Here is a 17,943-nt window from a genome sequence, read left to right on the forward strand (position 1 = left end):
CCAGTAAAAGGAACTTCAGAACTTAGGAAAAGAGAATCAGCTCTACACAAATTGAAGTAATTTAAGAACCTATATTATTCTTCTGCTTTACATTTTTAAATGAAGTGCAGGTGATGAATGGCGTAATCAAAAATATGGAAGCAAAGTAGTATTTTTAAAAGCAAAATAGCTGTCACTGGGAGATACTGAAGACATGATAGGAATGTTATAATTTGGAAAATACTCTATATTGTTGCAGTTCAAGTTCTTGTTTGTTTCTTAAATGGATGAATTTCTAACTGTCTGCACAGGACTGAGAAGTCGTCTGGCTTAACTAACAAAGGACAGTCCAGAGGACTTGGGTCTCTACAACAAACTGGTAATTGTGGTTTAGAGATTTATTTTATTATAATTAAGCTATCATTATAACAGCCCAAAGGAGAATGTGGTTTTTATTTACCTTACATGTTTAAATACAGTCAGCACCAGCATTCTTGTTTCTCTTCTTGTTTGCCTATGCCCTGATGCCTCAAGCTCTTCTGCATGCACAGAGTTACGGGCCAATTAATGTAAATAAAGGGGCCAAGTAATAAGAAACAATCACAGAATGGTTGAGGTTGGTGGGGACCTCTAGAGGTTATCTGGCCCAACCCCTCTGCTCAAGCAGGGCCATTCAGAGCCAGTTGCCCAAGACCATGTCCAGATGGCCTTTGAATATCTCCAAGGATGGAGACTCCACAGCCGCCTCCCTGGGTATCCTGTGTCAGCGCTCAGTCACCCTCACAGTAACAAACTGTTTCCTGCTGTTCAAAGAGCACCTCCTGTGTTTCGTTTTGTGCCCATTGCCTCTGGTCCTGCTTTCCAGCAGGTCTTTACTAGGAAAGAAGGATTCTAAAATCACACAGCCTGCAGTGAATGAATGGGGAAATGGAATATTTGGTTCTATATTCCATATATGTATTTCATCTATTTTATAGGCTTCTTTCTCTTTTAGCATATCTACAGTATTAAAGGTCTTCAGTAATTGTCTTTGGGAAAAGAGGCCATTTTGGTAAGGAGAAGGATAGAAAAATTCTGTTCAGTTATTTACAAAGAACTATTAAAAAAATGAAATACTTGTGGGATATAAAATTATTTATATCCTTTAAAGAATAATTGATTTGGTTTCAATTTGTGTCATCACTCTTACTTTTTTTTAAAGCATGCCTAAAATTTACTTGTTTTACTTACCTTAGCAGCAGGAGAGTCTGTATGTGAAATTCCAGTAACACAGACTGGTTCTACAACAAATACTTTGGCACAAATCCAGCCACCAGCACCAATGCCAAGGAAATCACAAATAGTAAGTAGATAATATTATTATTAAGTAAGCAGATAATTTGGGTTTCAATTTGGTAAAATCTTCCGCACTCTATCAAACATGCTGTTGACGTAATAGTGTATTCTATTATGGAGAAAGTGTGAGAATCATGAAAAATACAAAACCTGTATCCTGTGTTAAATGTGTGCGTGACTTGTACTAAGTATTTATGAAAACTTTTATTTCCTTGCATTTCCTATAGAGTAGTAAGTGATTTCAAATTAAAAAAAAAAAACAAACACCACACCAAAACACCAACAGAACCCAAAGAGAAACCAAAGAGAAGAACCATGAATTCTTTGCTTCTGACCATCACAATCTACAGAACGTATGGTTTGGCTTACTTATCAAGCTTATCTACCGAAACTTGTAGGTGAGCTTGGTGAGTCACTGGTAGATCACATGTAACTTCATTCCTAAACTTCAGCGAAGTAAGTAGTAAGGGAGCTTTTGTACTTACTTTTAGAATGGAAGTAGATACAGTCGTTCACACAGGTAGATCAAATGGCTTCAGACAAGACTAGTAAGAGTTAAGCTCAAAACAAAAGAAAATAGTTCTGAAAGAAATTGGTTCTTTGTGCAGTTGGTTCTCTCTGCATCTCTTTGTATGCATTCACTGGACAACAGGAGAGAAATTTCTTGGTAAATACACAGAAACCACATCTGACTTGAGACATCCCCAACCAGAAGGTGGTTGAAAGGTGAAGGGGAAGGCTGGAAGTGTTGGACTGGAAGAATTGTATGTTCTTCTCCACCCTCCCCTAGTCTTACAGTGACTGTTAGCAAAGAGATACCGGATTTACATGGACTCTTGATCCGATTGTGCTTGCCCACTTCAGTCCTCTGTCTCTCTCCCTTCATCCATTTTTCCTTAACCATTTCTACTGAAATAGTAAGTCTCCAGGACAGACTTCAGTGTGTTTGTGTGCATAGCCTTACACATTTGACTTGAACTCTTAGAACTCCTATTAGCTGTTTCTCCTCTAATAATGCTGAAAAGACACAGGGACATCTGGAGTTCATCTTGCATTAGCTGGGAGTATAAAATCTTCTGTTTTCTAGCCTCCTCCACTCTTGTTTAGCCAAGTTACTGTCTGTCTTGCATCAAAATAACTTTCATGTTTTAGGCCACAATAAAATTAAATGGTCTAATTAGTGTAAAATGGAATATCTGTCCCTTTTGCATACATACACTGAGGTGGTTGAGTCCCCATCCCTGGATGTGTTTAAGAATAGGGTGGATGAGCTACTTGAGGATATGGTTTAATGGGGGATTAGGGATGGTTGGACTCGATGATCTCTAAGGTCTTTTCCAACCTAGAAATCTATGAAATCTATGAAATCTATGGAATTGCCATATTTACTCTGTGAAGCTGTTAGACCTTGAGCACAGTTTCTTTTGTGTGTTCTGGGATTCAGAGGTAAGCACCTTACATCCTTTCAACATATCTGTCAGTTCTGAAACAGCTGCTTACCTGGCTTTCTGTATAAATTAAGGTTGTAGTAGTTGTCTATGTTGTTCTCTCCTTTGTTTTATAGGACAAATTGCTTTACTTATGAGTGAATGGGGTATCCTGGCTGGTTTTTCAGAGCAGGCACAGTGTCTCCGCAGTTTAATATTAATGGCAAATGATATGAAGAACAAATCTGTTTCTCCAGATGTCTCTAGGGCTTCAGTAGGGTGAATTTTGTGGGACTGAGAAAATCAGCTGGATGATTTTCTTCTTGTCATAGTACAGAGAAGTAAGGGAAACCTGGCTCAGAGAGTGTGCACTATTTAAGGTGCTTTGGCTAAATCGATCTAGCTAAAGCATCTGAGCTGAGATTTAGTCAAGGGCCCCTCAGCTAAAGAGCTTTAGCTAGATCAGTCTAGCTAAAGTACTTTGGCCAAATCACTCCATTTAGCCTTATACTCCAGCCTTTTTCACTAAGTCGTTACCCTGCCAGAGAATCCAGAGGCCAGCTCAGATTTAGGAAATGATTGCAGAAGTGCTCCTTGAGTAAAGAAAAAAACAAGTCTAGTTGTACATGCACATGTAGCCAGCAGCTTATCTCCTGTATGCTGCATTTGCCTAGTAGCCTATTTTTCAGAAGGAAATTCCTGATGTATATTTTTTTATATGTATTTTTTAGATTTTTTGAAACCATATTGTAGAAACACGGGACACTTCATCATGGAAGATTTTAGTCTGCTGGGAATGGGATCTAAAGAACAAGAAATACCTGTAGTTACTGCGCTTTGAAGTTAGTAATGATGTCACTGTTACACTGATGTGAAGCTTTTCCCTCTTGACCTAAAAGGTGGTTGTGGTTCAAACTGTAACTTGACTGAGATGGAGCACCTGGCAAAATTGCTAGGATGCAGTGCAAGGCTGCCATCTCACAGAGCTGTGCCCCACAGATAGAGCCTAAGGGTATGCCTGGTCTGGGCAGGTCAGGTTTTACACTAAAATGCAAATGGCTGCTTGTAGAGGAGCTTAACGATGGTGCTACCTCCCTCCTTCCCCATCCACATCCCTCTGTTTCTGCATGGCACTCAGCTCTAACAAGATGGCACATTAAGAGGCTGTTGGGCAGGACTGTCCACAGCAGAGCATTTTGCTGGTGGAGAGAAGTAGACTTGTGGATGGAGTCTCTTCTCCCCTCACAAGCTTCCTGCTCCATGGCTGACCTAACTAGAGACTGGGACCAGTCCCTGGGGGACTCCAGGATGGTGATGAGACCTTCTTTTCCTTTTCCCATCTGGAGCCTCTGACCCAACACCCACTGTAGTAACAGATATCTCTTGACCTAAATGTCACTTACAGCTCTGCTCTGGCATCTTAAGGTAAAAATGAGAGATTTTTGTTGGCTATGGCTGGGCAAACTGGGGAAAAGGGTGGACTCATGGTAGAAAGCTTATGCTCTGCCTCCAGTTCCTGCACCTCTCTGCTCCTTGCACGGAAACACTGTGTAGGTAGCATTATTGTTGGTCTGCAACAGAGAATGAGGAGGCTGAAAACAAATGCAGCAGCAGACTGAATTGCACTTGGAGAGGTGTGAGATTAGGATAGTAGATGCTGTGATATCAGAGCAGAACAACTTTGGCATTACTTCAAACTGAACACAACTTGGATTGGAGTCCCACTGCAATACTGGAACATCGTAACTCCTTACTAAACTTAACTGTTGGAAGAGTTGACAAGCCACTCCTGTGGCTTGCAGTCCTCAAAGCGCTACAGAGAGGCAGAGGGTGTTTGGAGGGTTTGTTCACTGCTGAAATGGGTTCAGCAAATGAAGAAGGGCCATATTGGCAGGTGGCTCAGGCCTCTTTCTCATAATGCTGTTACACTTGTTGCATAGCACTTGATCTTGATCACCCCATCTTCTGAATAAAATCATACTTGCCGCAATGATGTAGAGCGCTGAAGAGGTTTGGATGAGTAAAAATGTAAGATTGCCAAGGGAAACCTGGCCCATGTTGGTGGTGCAGTGTTTCTGAAAGGCTTTGGATGCTGCCAAATTCAACCTGGAACGTAAGTATAAAAGATGCAGCTAAACTCTAGCCTATGAAAAATTAACTCTTGGAAACTTTTCTGAAGCTTTTTTTAGATCAGCTCTAAATCTATTCAGTCTCTTCTGTGCTATATTATTTACATTTACTTATGTTTATATTTCAGTCAAAAACTAAACCCAAGAGAGTAAAAGCAATTTACAACTGTGTAGCAGATAACCCAGATGAGCTAACTTTTTCAGAGGGAGATATTATTGTAGTCGATGGTGAAGAAGATCAGGAGTGGTGGGTGAGTATTTTGCATTTTCCATCAACATACTTTGAAAGAAATAAATGAAATCTAGAGCTTGACACTGACTTCAGAAGATCCCCCGCTGGGTTTCCAAATAACAAGAAAAGTTTGATCTTATGGAAATCTGGTTCCAGAAAAGTATTTAGTTCAAAAAATTGAACTTCAGATAAGTTTTTGGCTTTTCTCATTCAGGAAAAAAAAAAAATCTCCTTAGTAGGATTCGCAATGTACAGGGAACAGGACCTATTTGATTCCGGAAATTCTTAGGGGGTGTCAGCAGTTCAAGAATCTGCTACTATTTAATCTCCCTTGAAGATGCTGTGTGGTCAGCTTCAGAAGACAGCCTTGTATTGTCCTACTTCTTCAGCAGACTGAGACTGAGACATGGTCTATTTGAGCTGGGAAACCGTGTCAACTATTTACCTTCCAGAGTCTCATGAGCTAAAGCAAAGTCTTGGAAAATTGTTACGCATGAAAACATTTGCCTTACTCTGATTGTTAGCTAGCGAAGAATAGAACTTCGGATTGCATCTAAATTGACAATAATGCTGTACAAACACAAATAGATTCATGTAAACCCCAAAACTGTTGAAGCTTGATCTACCTTTTAGTGATTGTTAAGGGGAGGGAAGCAAAAGCAACTTAACAGAGGCGGAACATGGGCTGCCAGGCATTGCAGAATGAGCTGAAATGAGGGAGCAGTGGCACGGCATTAAGAGGTGTTACTGTCAAAGAACTGGATAAGACAGAATTTGGGGGGGGGGGCGGGGGGGGGGCAAGTCTATAGCTGAATAGCAAATATACCTTGTTGGACTGAATTTTCTGATAATGTTTCCCGTTCACAAAAGAAGACGACCACCGCTGCAGAAAAGATGTTGGGAGAGGCTTGTTGTACTCCAGGCGGAGAGGTCACTGGTACTCATTTTGGTGATACTGAAAGGCCTTTCTGAGATTAACCTGAAAAATATCTGGACTCTTTCAGATCGGTCATATTGATGGAGATCCCAGTCGGAAAGGAGCTTTCCCTGTATCATTTGTGCACTTTATTGTTGACTAAATTGCTACTGATAAGTGGAGACATTTCTCATTTCCAGCGGTCACAGAAATAAGTTTTGCTCTATTTCATTTCATCTACCTGTCTGCAGACACCTTGCCAGAGCACTGCCCAAGTCCTAGGTACTGTAGCTTACTTTTTTATTGCCGTCGTTCTGATTTGGGGACTTTTAAAACTTTTTGCTATGTGAAAACTTCTCATGAGCAGTTTACACTTTAAAAAAATCCAACAACCCTTCCTGTATTTTTCGAGGTGAGCTGAAAAGCTTTAACAATCAAAATCCATGTAAGTGTGTGAACATGACAACATTACGAATGTTCTTTTCGATCAGTTCACTGTAATTTTATGCTCCCTTTTGTAACATGACAATACCACAGTTCAGTGTTGCTTCCCCAGTCAAAGAAATTGTGTGCATCTGAAACAGGGCAGTGGATTTATCCAATTCCCGATACCACGTGAAGTGTTGGAACCAAAACACGCAAGCTGCTGCGTAGTTCTAAATTGGGACTCATTCAGCATCTTGCCATACTGGCTGTCATCCAGGATGTCAACTATTACTGAAGAAACAATTTCAGTCGGGTGTCTTTGGCCAGGTGAAAGTGAAAAAGTATTTCAGTTTACCACAGGAGAAACTTCTTTCTTTCGGAATGGATGTAGATATTTGCTTAAAGTTATCTGAAATCTGTGTTAGTCGTTGAACTTTCTAGTTCTAATTTTGTGAGCTTGAGACTGTTTCATTTTTCTACGCTGCACGTGTGTAGAACCTGTTTTTCGAACGTTCTTTATGTATGTTACATCCATTTTGGTCATTTGATGTGACGGCTGCTGGTTAACTAAACTATGGCAATATGAACGAGTTACTACATTAACTCAAGGATATGAAAACTGCACTTCCTGAAATGTACTTAACTATGATGATGGATTGCAGAGCATTTCTTACGTTTGCCTCGTGGTGTTTAGACTTTGTTTTCAAAGCCTTGCATTTTCTTAAATCATCCAGCAACGTGTTCACAGAGAGAACATACTTGGTGGAATACTTAGATAATTATCCTCGGTTAATAAGGTATCTGACACCTCACTAGTACACTACATTATGTTCTGGTTTATGAAATTTGTGTGCCACTACCTTGCAAACGACGACAGTTTGCGAACTCACTCTGTATTTATATAATATACCCACATATATGGTAGCTACACTGTTGTTGAATTCGTTTTACTAATTTGTGAACAAAGGCTAGGCCACGGACGGTTCCCAGTTGGTGGATGGAATACAAAACAGCAATACAAATCTGGCATCGTTTTGATATTTGTATATTGTGAAACTGCACCACTTTTCGCTTATGCTACAGGAAACAACTGATGGCATAGGGTAAGAAAAATCAATGTCTAGGTCACATTGGCTTTGATCACGTTTTGTGAATATCGTATCTCTAGATTTATCAAGAGAACTTTGGATTTCTGACCAATGGTGTTTAAATTGGCCGCTTCATGTTGAATGGAATGGAATGGAATGGAAAACAGGCCACCCCCGGATACGCTTATTTGGAGGAAAAACGCATTGCGTTAGTGCTGGAAGAGCAACACCGATCCTACCTTGTATCGCCTTTCCCGAATGGTACAGTTGGTTGATAGCCTCTCAGATGTGCGGGTACAGCCAAGGATTCGCGTAACTTTCATTTCCTAGATGCTGTTGCTGCAGTGGAAATGGGGAACAAACTGGAACGTTTCAAGATATTTTTGTTGCAAGTTGAAGCAAATTAGTCCGTATTTTCCAAGTCTCCCGCAAAATTATCGATAGAGTAATAGTTTAGCACTAGTTTTATTCACTTACTGATGTATGTTCGGTTTGCAACACTATTTTGTATGTTTCTATCCCTGATAGAGTCTAGAGAGCAAATGGGCATATTATTTTGCACAGATCTCCTAATGTACAGTATTTTTAACACAGAATCTTATAGTGTATGTAACAACTCGTAAAGTTAAACAGTGATGCAAATTTTCCTCGAGTTCTGCTAGAAGAGGAACACACTTTAAAATGTCACAACCTTGTTCACTGATCACTTGGAAACTAGGAAATTTGTAGAATACAACTTAATAAAATCTTGAGGACCAATAAAGAGCAGCTAAGCAAAATTTATCCCTGGATTTTCAATGTTTCTCAAAGTTTGCTTCTCTGGCAGAGGAAAAAGAAATTCTAGAGCCTGTAGATATCTATTTATAATATAAAATTAAGAATTTTAAGTCCAAAATTTTGGCATATTTCATACAACTTTTCAAATCTGATTGAAATAGTGATTCAAAAAAAACTGTTAATAGACAGACTATTAGGTTGCTGTGTTAACTGTTTAAAAAGGAGCAAGTGACACTTAAAATGCAGCTTAGAATGCTATGAGATGTATAATATTCAATTCAGTTGTTTTTATTTTGTTTAGTTGCAGAGCAACTGTATATATTGTATAACCTAAAATCAACTCTTATTTTCAATGTCCTGGATGCAGTGATTTATAATTAGAGCATGATTAATAAATTTTACTCTTGTAACCAGTCAAATGTCTGGAAAAATAAAACTACTTTTAAAATCATTTTGGCTACTTCTCTTCTGTTACTCTGCACTGCTTAGGAAATATTCTTTTCAGTGTGTAAAATGGGAAATACAAACAAGTATCTTTTGGATTTTTAATTGAGTATAGAAACTGTGTAGATGGCACACCTAAGATTAAATTAGAGGTGTAAAGTACCAAATGTCTACCTGTTATCATAGAATGGTTTGGGTTGGAAGGGACCTCAAAGATCATCTAGTTCCAACCCCCCTGCCACAGGCAGGGACACCCTCCACTACACCAGATTGCCCAAAGCCTCATCCAGCCCTGAACACTTCCAGGGATGGGGCAGCCACAACTTCTCTGAGCAACCTGTTCCACTGCCTCACCACCCTCTGAGTGAAAAATTTCTTCCTTTAATCTAAATCTGCCCTCTTTTAGTTTAAAGCCATTGCCCCTTGTCCTATCACTACACACTCTTGTAAAAAGTCCCTCTCCAGCTTTCCTGTAGGCCCCCTTTAAGTACTGGAAGGCTGCAATAAGATCACCCTGGAGCCTTCTCTTCTCCAGACTGAACAGCCCCAACTCTCTCAGCCTGTCTTCATAGCAGAGGCGCTCCAGCCCTCTGATCATCTTTGTGGCGCTCCTCTGGACTCGCTCCAACAGCTCCATGTCCTTTTTGTGTTGGGGACTACAGAGCTGAACGCAGTATTCCAGGTGGGGTCTCATGAGAGCAGAGTAGAGGGGCAGAATCACCTCCCTTGATCTGCTTTGCTCGTTTCATTCTAATATCTTATGTTAAGCAGAACTGAAGTCTATGTTAACAAATTGTTCTTTAGACAAAGAGACAGAAGCGTCAGTTTTATTTTACATTTCTACAATATCGACATTAATATACAAAACATGATTTAGGGAAAAAAAAATCATGTTAAATATAAAATTCTGTATTGTCCTGGAAACAGAAGATGGAATAATTTTTTCAAGTTATGTTTGGGGAATGACGAAGTACCATGTGCAAGGCTGCATGGCTCTTCTTTGCACAGCAAGTCTTTAACCTAGAGTTGCCTGTAGCTACAGCCAGTCTGTGGTATCACAGAGGAGCCCCATTTCCTCCTCACACAAAGGCCTCTTGTGCGACACATTCATGTGCTGCTGAAGAACATCAGGACTTCTCTGACATTAAAACTGAATCAAAGGCTGTAGATAACACTTTGCAAATAGCTTGTGCTTGTTCCTAAAAAAAAAAAACCCAAACACACACATTAATGCTTTCTGTTGTAAAAGTCTTAAAATTCGTTTAAAGCAGAACGTGACCTTTATTGTTTTTTGGCAGAAAGATGCAAAATGGAGTAGCACAAGTGAGGTTTAATTTGATTTCTGTGCTCTGCAATGACACATGGGAAGCTGTTTTAAGTGAGCTCTTTCGAAACACGTCAGAGTTGTTGGCTTTCGTCACAGCATGACACGAGCATTCAGAACATCAGTTCACGTTGTTCCCTCAGTGCTGCTAAGGGTGGGTGTTGTATCACAGTACCTTGACAATGAGTTCTCCTGCTTTTAAGAGATCACTTCCCTTGCTTACCAACATGAATGCATGCTCTGGTACCAGAGCTGCTACGGAATCCCTCCCTGCTCTGTCCGATCTCAAGAGGTTTGCTTTTGTCTTTGAAAACACAAACGGAGGATTGTCCTTAGCCAATATGACAGCACACTTTAGATTGCAAAAAGAGCTTTCCCAGGCCAATTTTCCTTGGCAATTTTAGGGAACGTAGGTATTTTTCCTCAAAGCTGATCAAATGCGGTCAGCAGGGCTTTTCTCCCCTCCTCAGCTAGGGCACATTTATACTCTTTTAAATTGAGCAATCCCCTTTCTGCCAAAAAGCCTTCACGAGGGCCTTGGGTTTGATAATCTCCCTTTACAATCAAACCACTGATACCTAAATTAAATCCAGTAAACATAAACTCTTACCAGACTATTGCACTGGTATACCCAGAGGCTGCATTCTTCAGAGGCTGCATCTGTTGTCTTCAAAGCCAGTAAACTTTTTCCTGCTCCCAGACCATCATCATAGCAGACCATCCGTACAATTAAATAGAGAGCGTGCCTATGCAACACATCCTGAAACCATGCGGCAAATAAAAGTTACTCTGGAACAGCCAACAGCTATTTCCGTTTTCCACCTATTTTAATTCTCTCTCTTACAAAAGAATACCTCAGATTTATTTACAGGAGGAAAGTATTCCTTGGTAAAATTATAATTTTTTTATTTGAGAGTGTCATGAATATTTTTTTTTAAAAAAAGTGGTGGTTTAACAAAATTTTAGCTTTAATTTTTGCTTCTATTTTAGAATTGCATTCATATGTGGACTATATTCCTGGCTATACTGCAAAAGCAAACATTCGTTTCCCACCTATCCTCACTCACCCTCTGTGAGTAGGATCCGTGGTACACTCTGTACCCTCCTCCGGCACAGGGGTAACTTAAAACAACTTTCTACTTTTCCAGTATTTTTCCAGACAATCCCCTGTCTCAGTTCCAGGAAGGGTACACACGAGATGCTGTTCCACAAGAGGGTATGGCCAAGGTCAGTTGCTTTGGGGTGGAGGGAAGGTAGCCATGTGGATATAGCCAGGCCACTTGTGGCCCGAGCCACAGCACGGGTCCTGACTCTTGCAGAGATCTAGTCTGGGAGACTTCTACTATCCTCCACAGTTGTGGAGCTTCACTATAGTCCCAACAGTTCCAATCTCGGACGTTCCAAAAAGGGATTGGTTAATGTTGTCCAGTACAAGGTCTCTGCAGACCTACCCTACACAAAGCTGTTCTTTTCAAGCCATCCTACCCAACTGATAATATTCATCTGCTTTATTCCAGCTATACCATCTCCAGGGTCTTATGACTTCAAGACAACTCTTTTTCAACGTTCATGGCATCAAACACCTTGTCTCTATCAGCAGCTGAAGGGTCTAAAGAAACATCCACTTTGATACAGAAGCTGTAAAAAATGGACAACGAGCTTGATGCCTGCTATGAAGCCCTTGAAGAAGAGCCCTCTACCAGAGCTCCTAAGATCCCCCTGCTGAAACACATCTCCATCCCTGACATTCACTCTGCAATCACTCACAATGACTCATGCCATCACCAACTATCACACCATGCTGAAGGCAGCTGAAGCCAATACGGAACTTACTGGATCAACCGTCCAGTCTCTGTATGAAAGATGCCAAGATTTGCCTCCAAATTACTTTTAACTTTTTAGTTAGTTGCTTGGAACTTGATACAGTGCTAATGTGTGTGTGGATTGTCACTAAAAGAGGAAGGATAGAATTCCCCCTGTAAATTCATTTCCTCCCCTCCTTCATTTGGCTATGAGTGGATTCTGCAACTGAGAGAGAAATGAGATGGCGGATGGACAAACTGTGCCATGCATGTATGTACATATATATTGTATAAATACATGCAAACGGAATGTGAAGAAAGCCAAAGCCTCAGGGTGACTCCTACCAATACTTCACCTTTGGTTTCTAGTGGTTGCATCCACAAACAATGGGAATTTATCAACAAATTACACATCTGTACATATTTAAGTCACTAATGAAGTAGTTCCTCAAATGTTGGCTGAAATCCGTGAGGAAAAATTTTGTATCCTTCAGTCAATTCTCTTTTTGGCGTCTGAAATAAATAGCTGACTATTCACCTGCAAAGGTATCTACAAATCACAGAACTCCCACCTTTTCCCCAAAGTCACAAAAGACTGAATTCTTTGCGTGAATGCAGAGAAAAATCTTTCCATCTTGGAACTCTATGAAAGAGTTAGGTGGATTAACACACTAAAGGATAAATTAAATGTCGACAGTGACACAGATGCAAAAAGCCAGAATTTGGGAAATGCAATGCAATGCAATAAAATGCCAGTGCAAGCTAGCTTAATCGCAAAAAGCTTTATCAGCTTGTGCACGCTTTCAGCTTGAAGCCAGAAGAATGATGGATAAATAAGTCTTAAAATTACCTATTTGATCTTTTCCAAAGTACAAAGGAATTTAAATAGTGTAACCTGTGTTCTCTAGGAGGACAGCAAAAACAGAACCCGAAAGAATTCAAAGTTTAACTACTACACCTCTTCCCAAGCATTGGAAACATGTTTTATTTTCTGAAGGGACCAAAGGAAAACTTTTTGGCTCTCTTCAGAGTATTCAGCTACTGAGCAATGCAATTCACTGTCCTCCTACTTGAGGCTTTTACGAACAGGCATTGCTGGGTTGTTGACGGGTCATGACTTCATAAGGCCAAGTATTTATGGTCCCTGGGGCTCTGAGGGCAACCAGAAGGAAACCACAGGGCTGCAATACAAAGCTACACAAAGGCAACTGGAGGGCCCTGGGGAAGAGACCGGATTTTTATTTTTAGCAAAAAAGCTACTTGAAGTGTGCTAAAGGAAAATAAACCACATGTAGGAAATGATGCAAACAAAAAATAGGCTTAATCAATAAAGTGGAATTATGAGGCTTTAAGGCTGGAGTGAACTCCCATTCTTGTATCAGGAGTGCAAGGCTGGAACTTTAAAGAGGAAGACAACTCGGGTATCCTTGAAAAAAACCATCCTTTGTTTTTTCCTCTCCACAACATCAACAGGAACTGCATCACTAACTCAGGCTGAGGAGCCTATGGTCCTGGCCACCAGAGTCATGCTACTTTTCCACATGGGAGGATGTCAGGACAGCCACAGAGAAAGAAAGATGTACCCAAAAAACATATAGGCTTGCCTGCCTTTTGTCTGGTGCTCTATCTCAAAAGGAATGGATTCCTCATAAATCCCACCAATCCACCCAGGAAAGTAGAGAGAGCCCTGAGGAGATATGACACAAAGCAGTGCTGCCGTGAGAGCTTTTTTGTTTGCTTGGTTTGCTTTTGCTTAAAGCCAGAAGTGACATTTTGGTCATGCAGATCATCTGTCAGATAAATAAATGAAAGCACTTTTCACCTCTCACCACAGAGACAGTTTGTCGTGAATCACTTACATACTGATCGGATGTTGAAACTTTAATGCCATATTTGGAAACTCCCATAATAAACTCCTCTTCACCTGGAACAAAAGGTAACTTTCCATCTTGCTTTGGAGGGAAACAAACAAAAGCCTTTAGTGCAGACAGAAGAACAGGAACAACGAAGACACATAATAGACAATGTGTTTATGTGTACTTCAATCCACTGCATCGGCAACATCACCAACCCTGCTCGTATCTTGCTGTGTGGCGTTTGCCTGCTCTTGCGCTCATCCAATCCCTTAACTTTACGTGAAAAACATTCAGGAGAGGTTTAGACTGGACATTAGGAAGCATTTCTTTACCAAGAGGGTGGTCAAACACTGGAACAAGCTTCCTAGGCAGGTGGTGGCTGCCCCAAGCCTGTCAGTGTTTAAGAGGCATTTGGACAATGCCCTTAATATGATTTAACTTTTGGTCAGCCCTGAAGTGGTCAGGCAGTTGGACTAGTCCCTTCCAACAGATCCATATTCTATTCTATTCTATTCCATACATTACATTACATGATTCCAGAAAGGAATTTATCATGTCAGGGGGAGGTTGGGCCCCATGGTCAGATCGGATGGACTGAACAATAACGCGTGCCCTGTCATGCTGTGCTGACCCTGGGTGATCTGTGTTCCCCGCTGGCAGCCATTTTGTTACTTGGATGTAAAAATAGTTTTCGCATATGTTCAGATACTTGAAATGTCGATTTGCTGCAAGATAAACAGGCATTCTGTGCTATTAAAGATACAAATGATCAGCCACCTCATGAGAACAACCAGTTACGGCTTTTAGCACAAAAGTAAGTACAAGCGACCACAGTTCGGTAGGGATGACCCAAACATTATTCAGGTTCTTTCACGACAGGTTCATAAGTGATTGTAAGCAGAAGCTTGACATTTTCCTCTACAGGAAAGCTTGTACACTACTGAGGGAGTCTGGAGGAGACATATTAGAAGATACTAATCCTAGTGGTGCTGAAGACAATATAACAACTTTCAGTTAGAATACTTGCTCAGTAATGACTCATGAAAAGGGCCTTTGCTCTGAGTCTGCTTCAGAACGGCTTTTTGGGTTCACCTTTTCTAGCTACTCAACAGGATGGAATTGAGTGTGACAGCTTTTGAGATTCATAGATTAATGTTTTTTAAAGTAAGCTACTTTATTCTAGTAAGTCTAAAATTTACAAAGAAAGATGGCAGATCATGTGATAGTATCACATATAAATACAGATAGTGTCAGAATAAACACACCTAAGCTTAAGATCATAGATGTTTTGATGTTGTTGGTATTGACTTCTGTAACCCACTTACCTGAGCAACATCTATGTAATTTATCAAGTCCAATGGCCCTTCAAGACTTTTGCTCTCATTATGCTTCAGTTTTTCAATGGCACCAACATATTTAACTCTGAATTCTGCACACGTATCAGAATTACTATTGCTTTGTCCTGCAACAGAATACAACAAAGCAATTCTGAAGAATTTCTGAAGAGTAATGCTATTCTAATTGGTTTTAACGGGGCTACCTTACTAAATCCTGTAATTTTTGTAGACTTTCATCAAATACTTAACCTTACCACAGTGTATTAACTCCTCTCTTTAATGAACTGTCCTGGGTTGATTCAGAACAGCACTTGGTGAAGGCAACAGCTTCCTATGAATCCATGAGACAGCATGGTTTACACTATTTCAAATTTGGAGTGGAAAAGCTGGTTCTACTTTTATATATATATATATTTTTTTTAAAATAAACTTTTTGGTCCAACAGTGATGCACTGTGATCTGGTGAGCAAGAATAAATAAAATTAAATCTTATTTTCATTATTTCAGTGCAAATGCAAACTTATAAAAGCAGGAAAGGCAGCTTCCAGAAACCAGATTTATGCTGCATAACAGACTGATAGCACAAATAAGTTTTTCTTACTCAGTTTACTTCAAAAACAGTGACTTAATCCTAGATGAATCATTAATAATACTTTAGAAGCCTAAAGCTATGCATGCATTAGTCAGCAGGCTAACAGATTCAGTCACAATTATTAAAAATACACATTTTAACCTTTTTCATTTTCTGCTCTTTTATATGAGCACACATAAGGTTAATGTGGCTCCCCACATATCTGCTCAAACTCTGATTACATACCTGAACTTTTCGTGGAGTCTGTATCTAAACTGGCCACAGTACTAGACCTGGAAAGTCCCCCAAGACTGGAATCTACGGACTAAGAAAAAAAATAGTATCATTAGAAAGTTACTGAGAACATATTAGCAATTTTAGATGCCCTGCCTCAATTATTTTTTTAAAATAAACTAGTGTTTACATCAAGTGTTTTAATCACTTAAGCAGCACTGCAAAACAGGGAGAAAAAAAACACCACCACCTATTTCTTTCCTGAAGTTATCTTTCTGCCTCAACGTAGATTAGACTGATATAAATGCAGCAGGAACCCTTGATAAGTCCACAAATATTCTGAAAGAAGGAGGAAATAAAAGAAAAAGAGAAAATGAACCTTAAGGTTATGTCCAGACTTTTCTGGTACTGCATCTTAACTTGAAGAAATTGACAACTACATGCTTGTCACCAATGCGTGAAATGACATAGCAGTGCAAGGGAAGTGAAACGGCACCTTGGAAAATCCAGAATATTCAACTGATCATTCCAAAACCTATCAGACAAAACGGACACATTATTCAAAACGAAGAATACTTTTCAGAGATACTGAGCAACCAACTAGCAGTGAAGAACAAACTCACTCTTGGTACCTGGCACCAGGCACCTTCTTAAAGACAGTATTTATCACTACAGAACAAACATACTACTTTTTCCTCCAAACCCTACTATGTGCTGCCAGAAACTCTTGTCTTTGTGGGCTTCGCTATAGAAGCAATCGATTATTCATCTCGGAATACAAGGGCTTTATAATGGATAGGGTTTTTTAACTCTCGTAACACAATCTGAGGAATAGTAGAAGTAGAAAGTTCTCCTTGTGGAACATGCCGTTTTATGGAAATCATATCCTGCCATCAGTGCAAGCAAACCACTGAAGTGCCAACTTGTAACAAACAAAACCGTTTGCATGAACAGGCTATATACCCAATTCAGCTTACCTTGCTTTTAGTACTGATTTCACTGCTTTGTGAGCTGCTGCTGCTGTGTCGTTTTTTTCCTTTTCTAAACATTTTTTCATAATTGGATCAAGGGAGATCTCCTGGGTAGGAAAAATAAGAGTTAAAGCTGAGTTCCTGGCAAAGACCAGAGTGACTGTGTCCAAAGTGGACAAAAACTGGAAACTTGTAAAGGACTCTGAGAACAGAAGCAGGAATGTCCCTCTGGTACTCTTCATGCATGACCAGGGAAAGCCCTCAAGCTCTCTGCTCAAACTTCCCTATCCTTCTGATTCATCAAAAAATGCTGCTACCTAGTTTACAGACTCTTGCAAAGGTCCGTTGCTAATGCATATAGAGACATAGATTTAGAAACAAGACAAAATTTAAAATTCATATTCCCACTTAAAAAGCATTAGATGATTTTTATTTGTAACTACAATTTAAGCACATCCAAAGCAATCCCTGCTCCAAAGATTATGCTCCCATTAAAAAAAGAAATAAAAATCAAACAACCTTACTTCTGAAGAACTACTGATTGTAATACTTCTAAGAGCAGCCACTGCTACTTAACATGTTCCTGAACATTAAAGCAAGCAGCATGTTACATTTACTGCCTTAGAACTGAGTTACTGTGAGTTCTGAGACTATTCCAGAAGCATTTTCCTGTACCTGTCCTACTACTTCAATTGCTTCACTTAACATTTGGCCGGGCAGTGTCAAGAGGCAGGATGCTGGATCCCAGCCAGGGAGTGCTGAAACCCTATTTCCCAGCTGCAGAGAAGAATAATTTAATTACAAAGCTTCGGAAATTTTGATCAGGTGGAAGAAAGTGGGCAAAGGAGGAAGACGGCCTATTGGAGACAGCTCACACTGCCGAAAGCTATGGAAGATGCACAAGGAGGAGCTCAGATCCGTGACGCGGTGCTGGATGACAGTTCCCAGACTGCTGCTGCGTGTGTCACTAAACAAACACTTGGCGCCTGGCGGACCAAAAGCCACCCTCGGCGACAAGGGATGCAGCAGAGCATCGCGATACCCCGCACGCTCGCTCCTCCCGGGGCTCCTTCCCGCCACCGGCGCGGCTGCAGC

At 40.3% G+C, this 17,943-nt stretch overlaps 2 protein-coding genes across 6 annotated transcripts in view; one reads left to right on the top strand and one right to left on the bottom strand.

Moving 5' to 3' along the window:
• ASAP2 (ArfGAP with SH3 domain, ankyrin repeat and PH domain 2) overlaps positions 1 to 6,181 on the top strand; it is a 94,209-nt gene extending 88,028 nt beyond the window's left edge. For 2 of the 4 annotated variants that reach the window (XM_086608373.1, XM_086608374.1), the window contains 4 exons: positions 291 to 358; positions 1,224 to 1,321; positions 4,999 to 5,121; positions 6,107 to 6,181. In XM_086608373.1, coding sequence (XP_086464499.1) covers positions 291 to 358; positions 1,224 to 1,321; positions 4,999 to 5,121; positions 6,107 to 6,181 — 364 coding nt within the window. Of the gene's footprint in view, positions 1 to 290; positions 359 to 1,214; positions 1,322 to 4,998; positions 5,122 to 6,106 lie in introns of all 4 variants that reach the window. The other 2 variants (XM_086608370.1, XM_086608371.1) reach the window with 2 other exon arrangements.
• A 3,398-nt stretch (positions 6,182 to 9,579) lies between these two features.
• Positions 9,580 to 16,947, bottom strand: ITGB1BP1 (integrin subunit beta 1 binding protein 1). Of its 2 annotated transcripts, XM_009989867.2 has the most exons (6): positions 16,855 to 16,947; positions 15,890 to 15,968; positions 15,061 to 15,197; positions 13,739 to 13,831; positions 10,688 to 10,837; positions 9,580 to 9,952 (listed from the first exon to the last, which is right to left on the bottom strand). In XM_009989867.2, the coding sequence occupies exons 1-6, from the start codon at positions 16,924 to 16,926 to the stop codon at positions 9,881 to 9,883; spliced, it is 603 nt and encodes a 200-aa protein (XP_009988169.1). In that variant the 5' UTR covers positions 16,927 to 16,947; the 3' UTR covers positions 9,580 to 9,880. The 2 variants fall into 2 exon arrangements, with proteins under 2 accessions (XP_009988169.1, XP_009988171.1); XM_009989869.2 differs by lacking the exon at positions 13,739 to 13,831.
• Positions 16,948 to 17,943: the final 996 nt, after the last annotated feature.

This window comes from Tauraco erythrolophus, chromosome 2, assembly GCF_009769465.1.
Source record: "Tauraco erythrolophus isolate bTauEry1 chromosome 2, bTauEry1.pri, whole genome shotgun sequence".
In the NCBI taxonomy this organism is placed as follows: domain Eukaryota; kingdom Metazoa; phylum Chordata; class Aves; order Musophagiformes; family Musophagidae; genus Tauraco; species Tauraco erythrolophus.

Bases quoted from the DNA above. Each gene is read 5' to 3' on its own strand.
- ITGB1BP1 (XM_009989867.2), bottom strand. From the start codon at position 16,926: ATGTTTAGAAAAGGAAAAAAACGACACAGCAGCAGCAGCTCACAAAGC. The intron at 10,838-13,738 runs GTAAGTGATTCA...GCATGGTTTCAG, and splicing joins TTTCAACATCCGATCAGTAT to GATGTGTTGCATAGGCACGC. The intron at 9,953-10,687 runs GTAAGAGTTTAT...TTTTTTTTTTAG, and splicing joins TATACCAGTGCAATAGTCTG to GAACAAGCACAAGCTATTTG.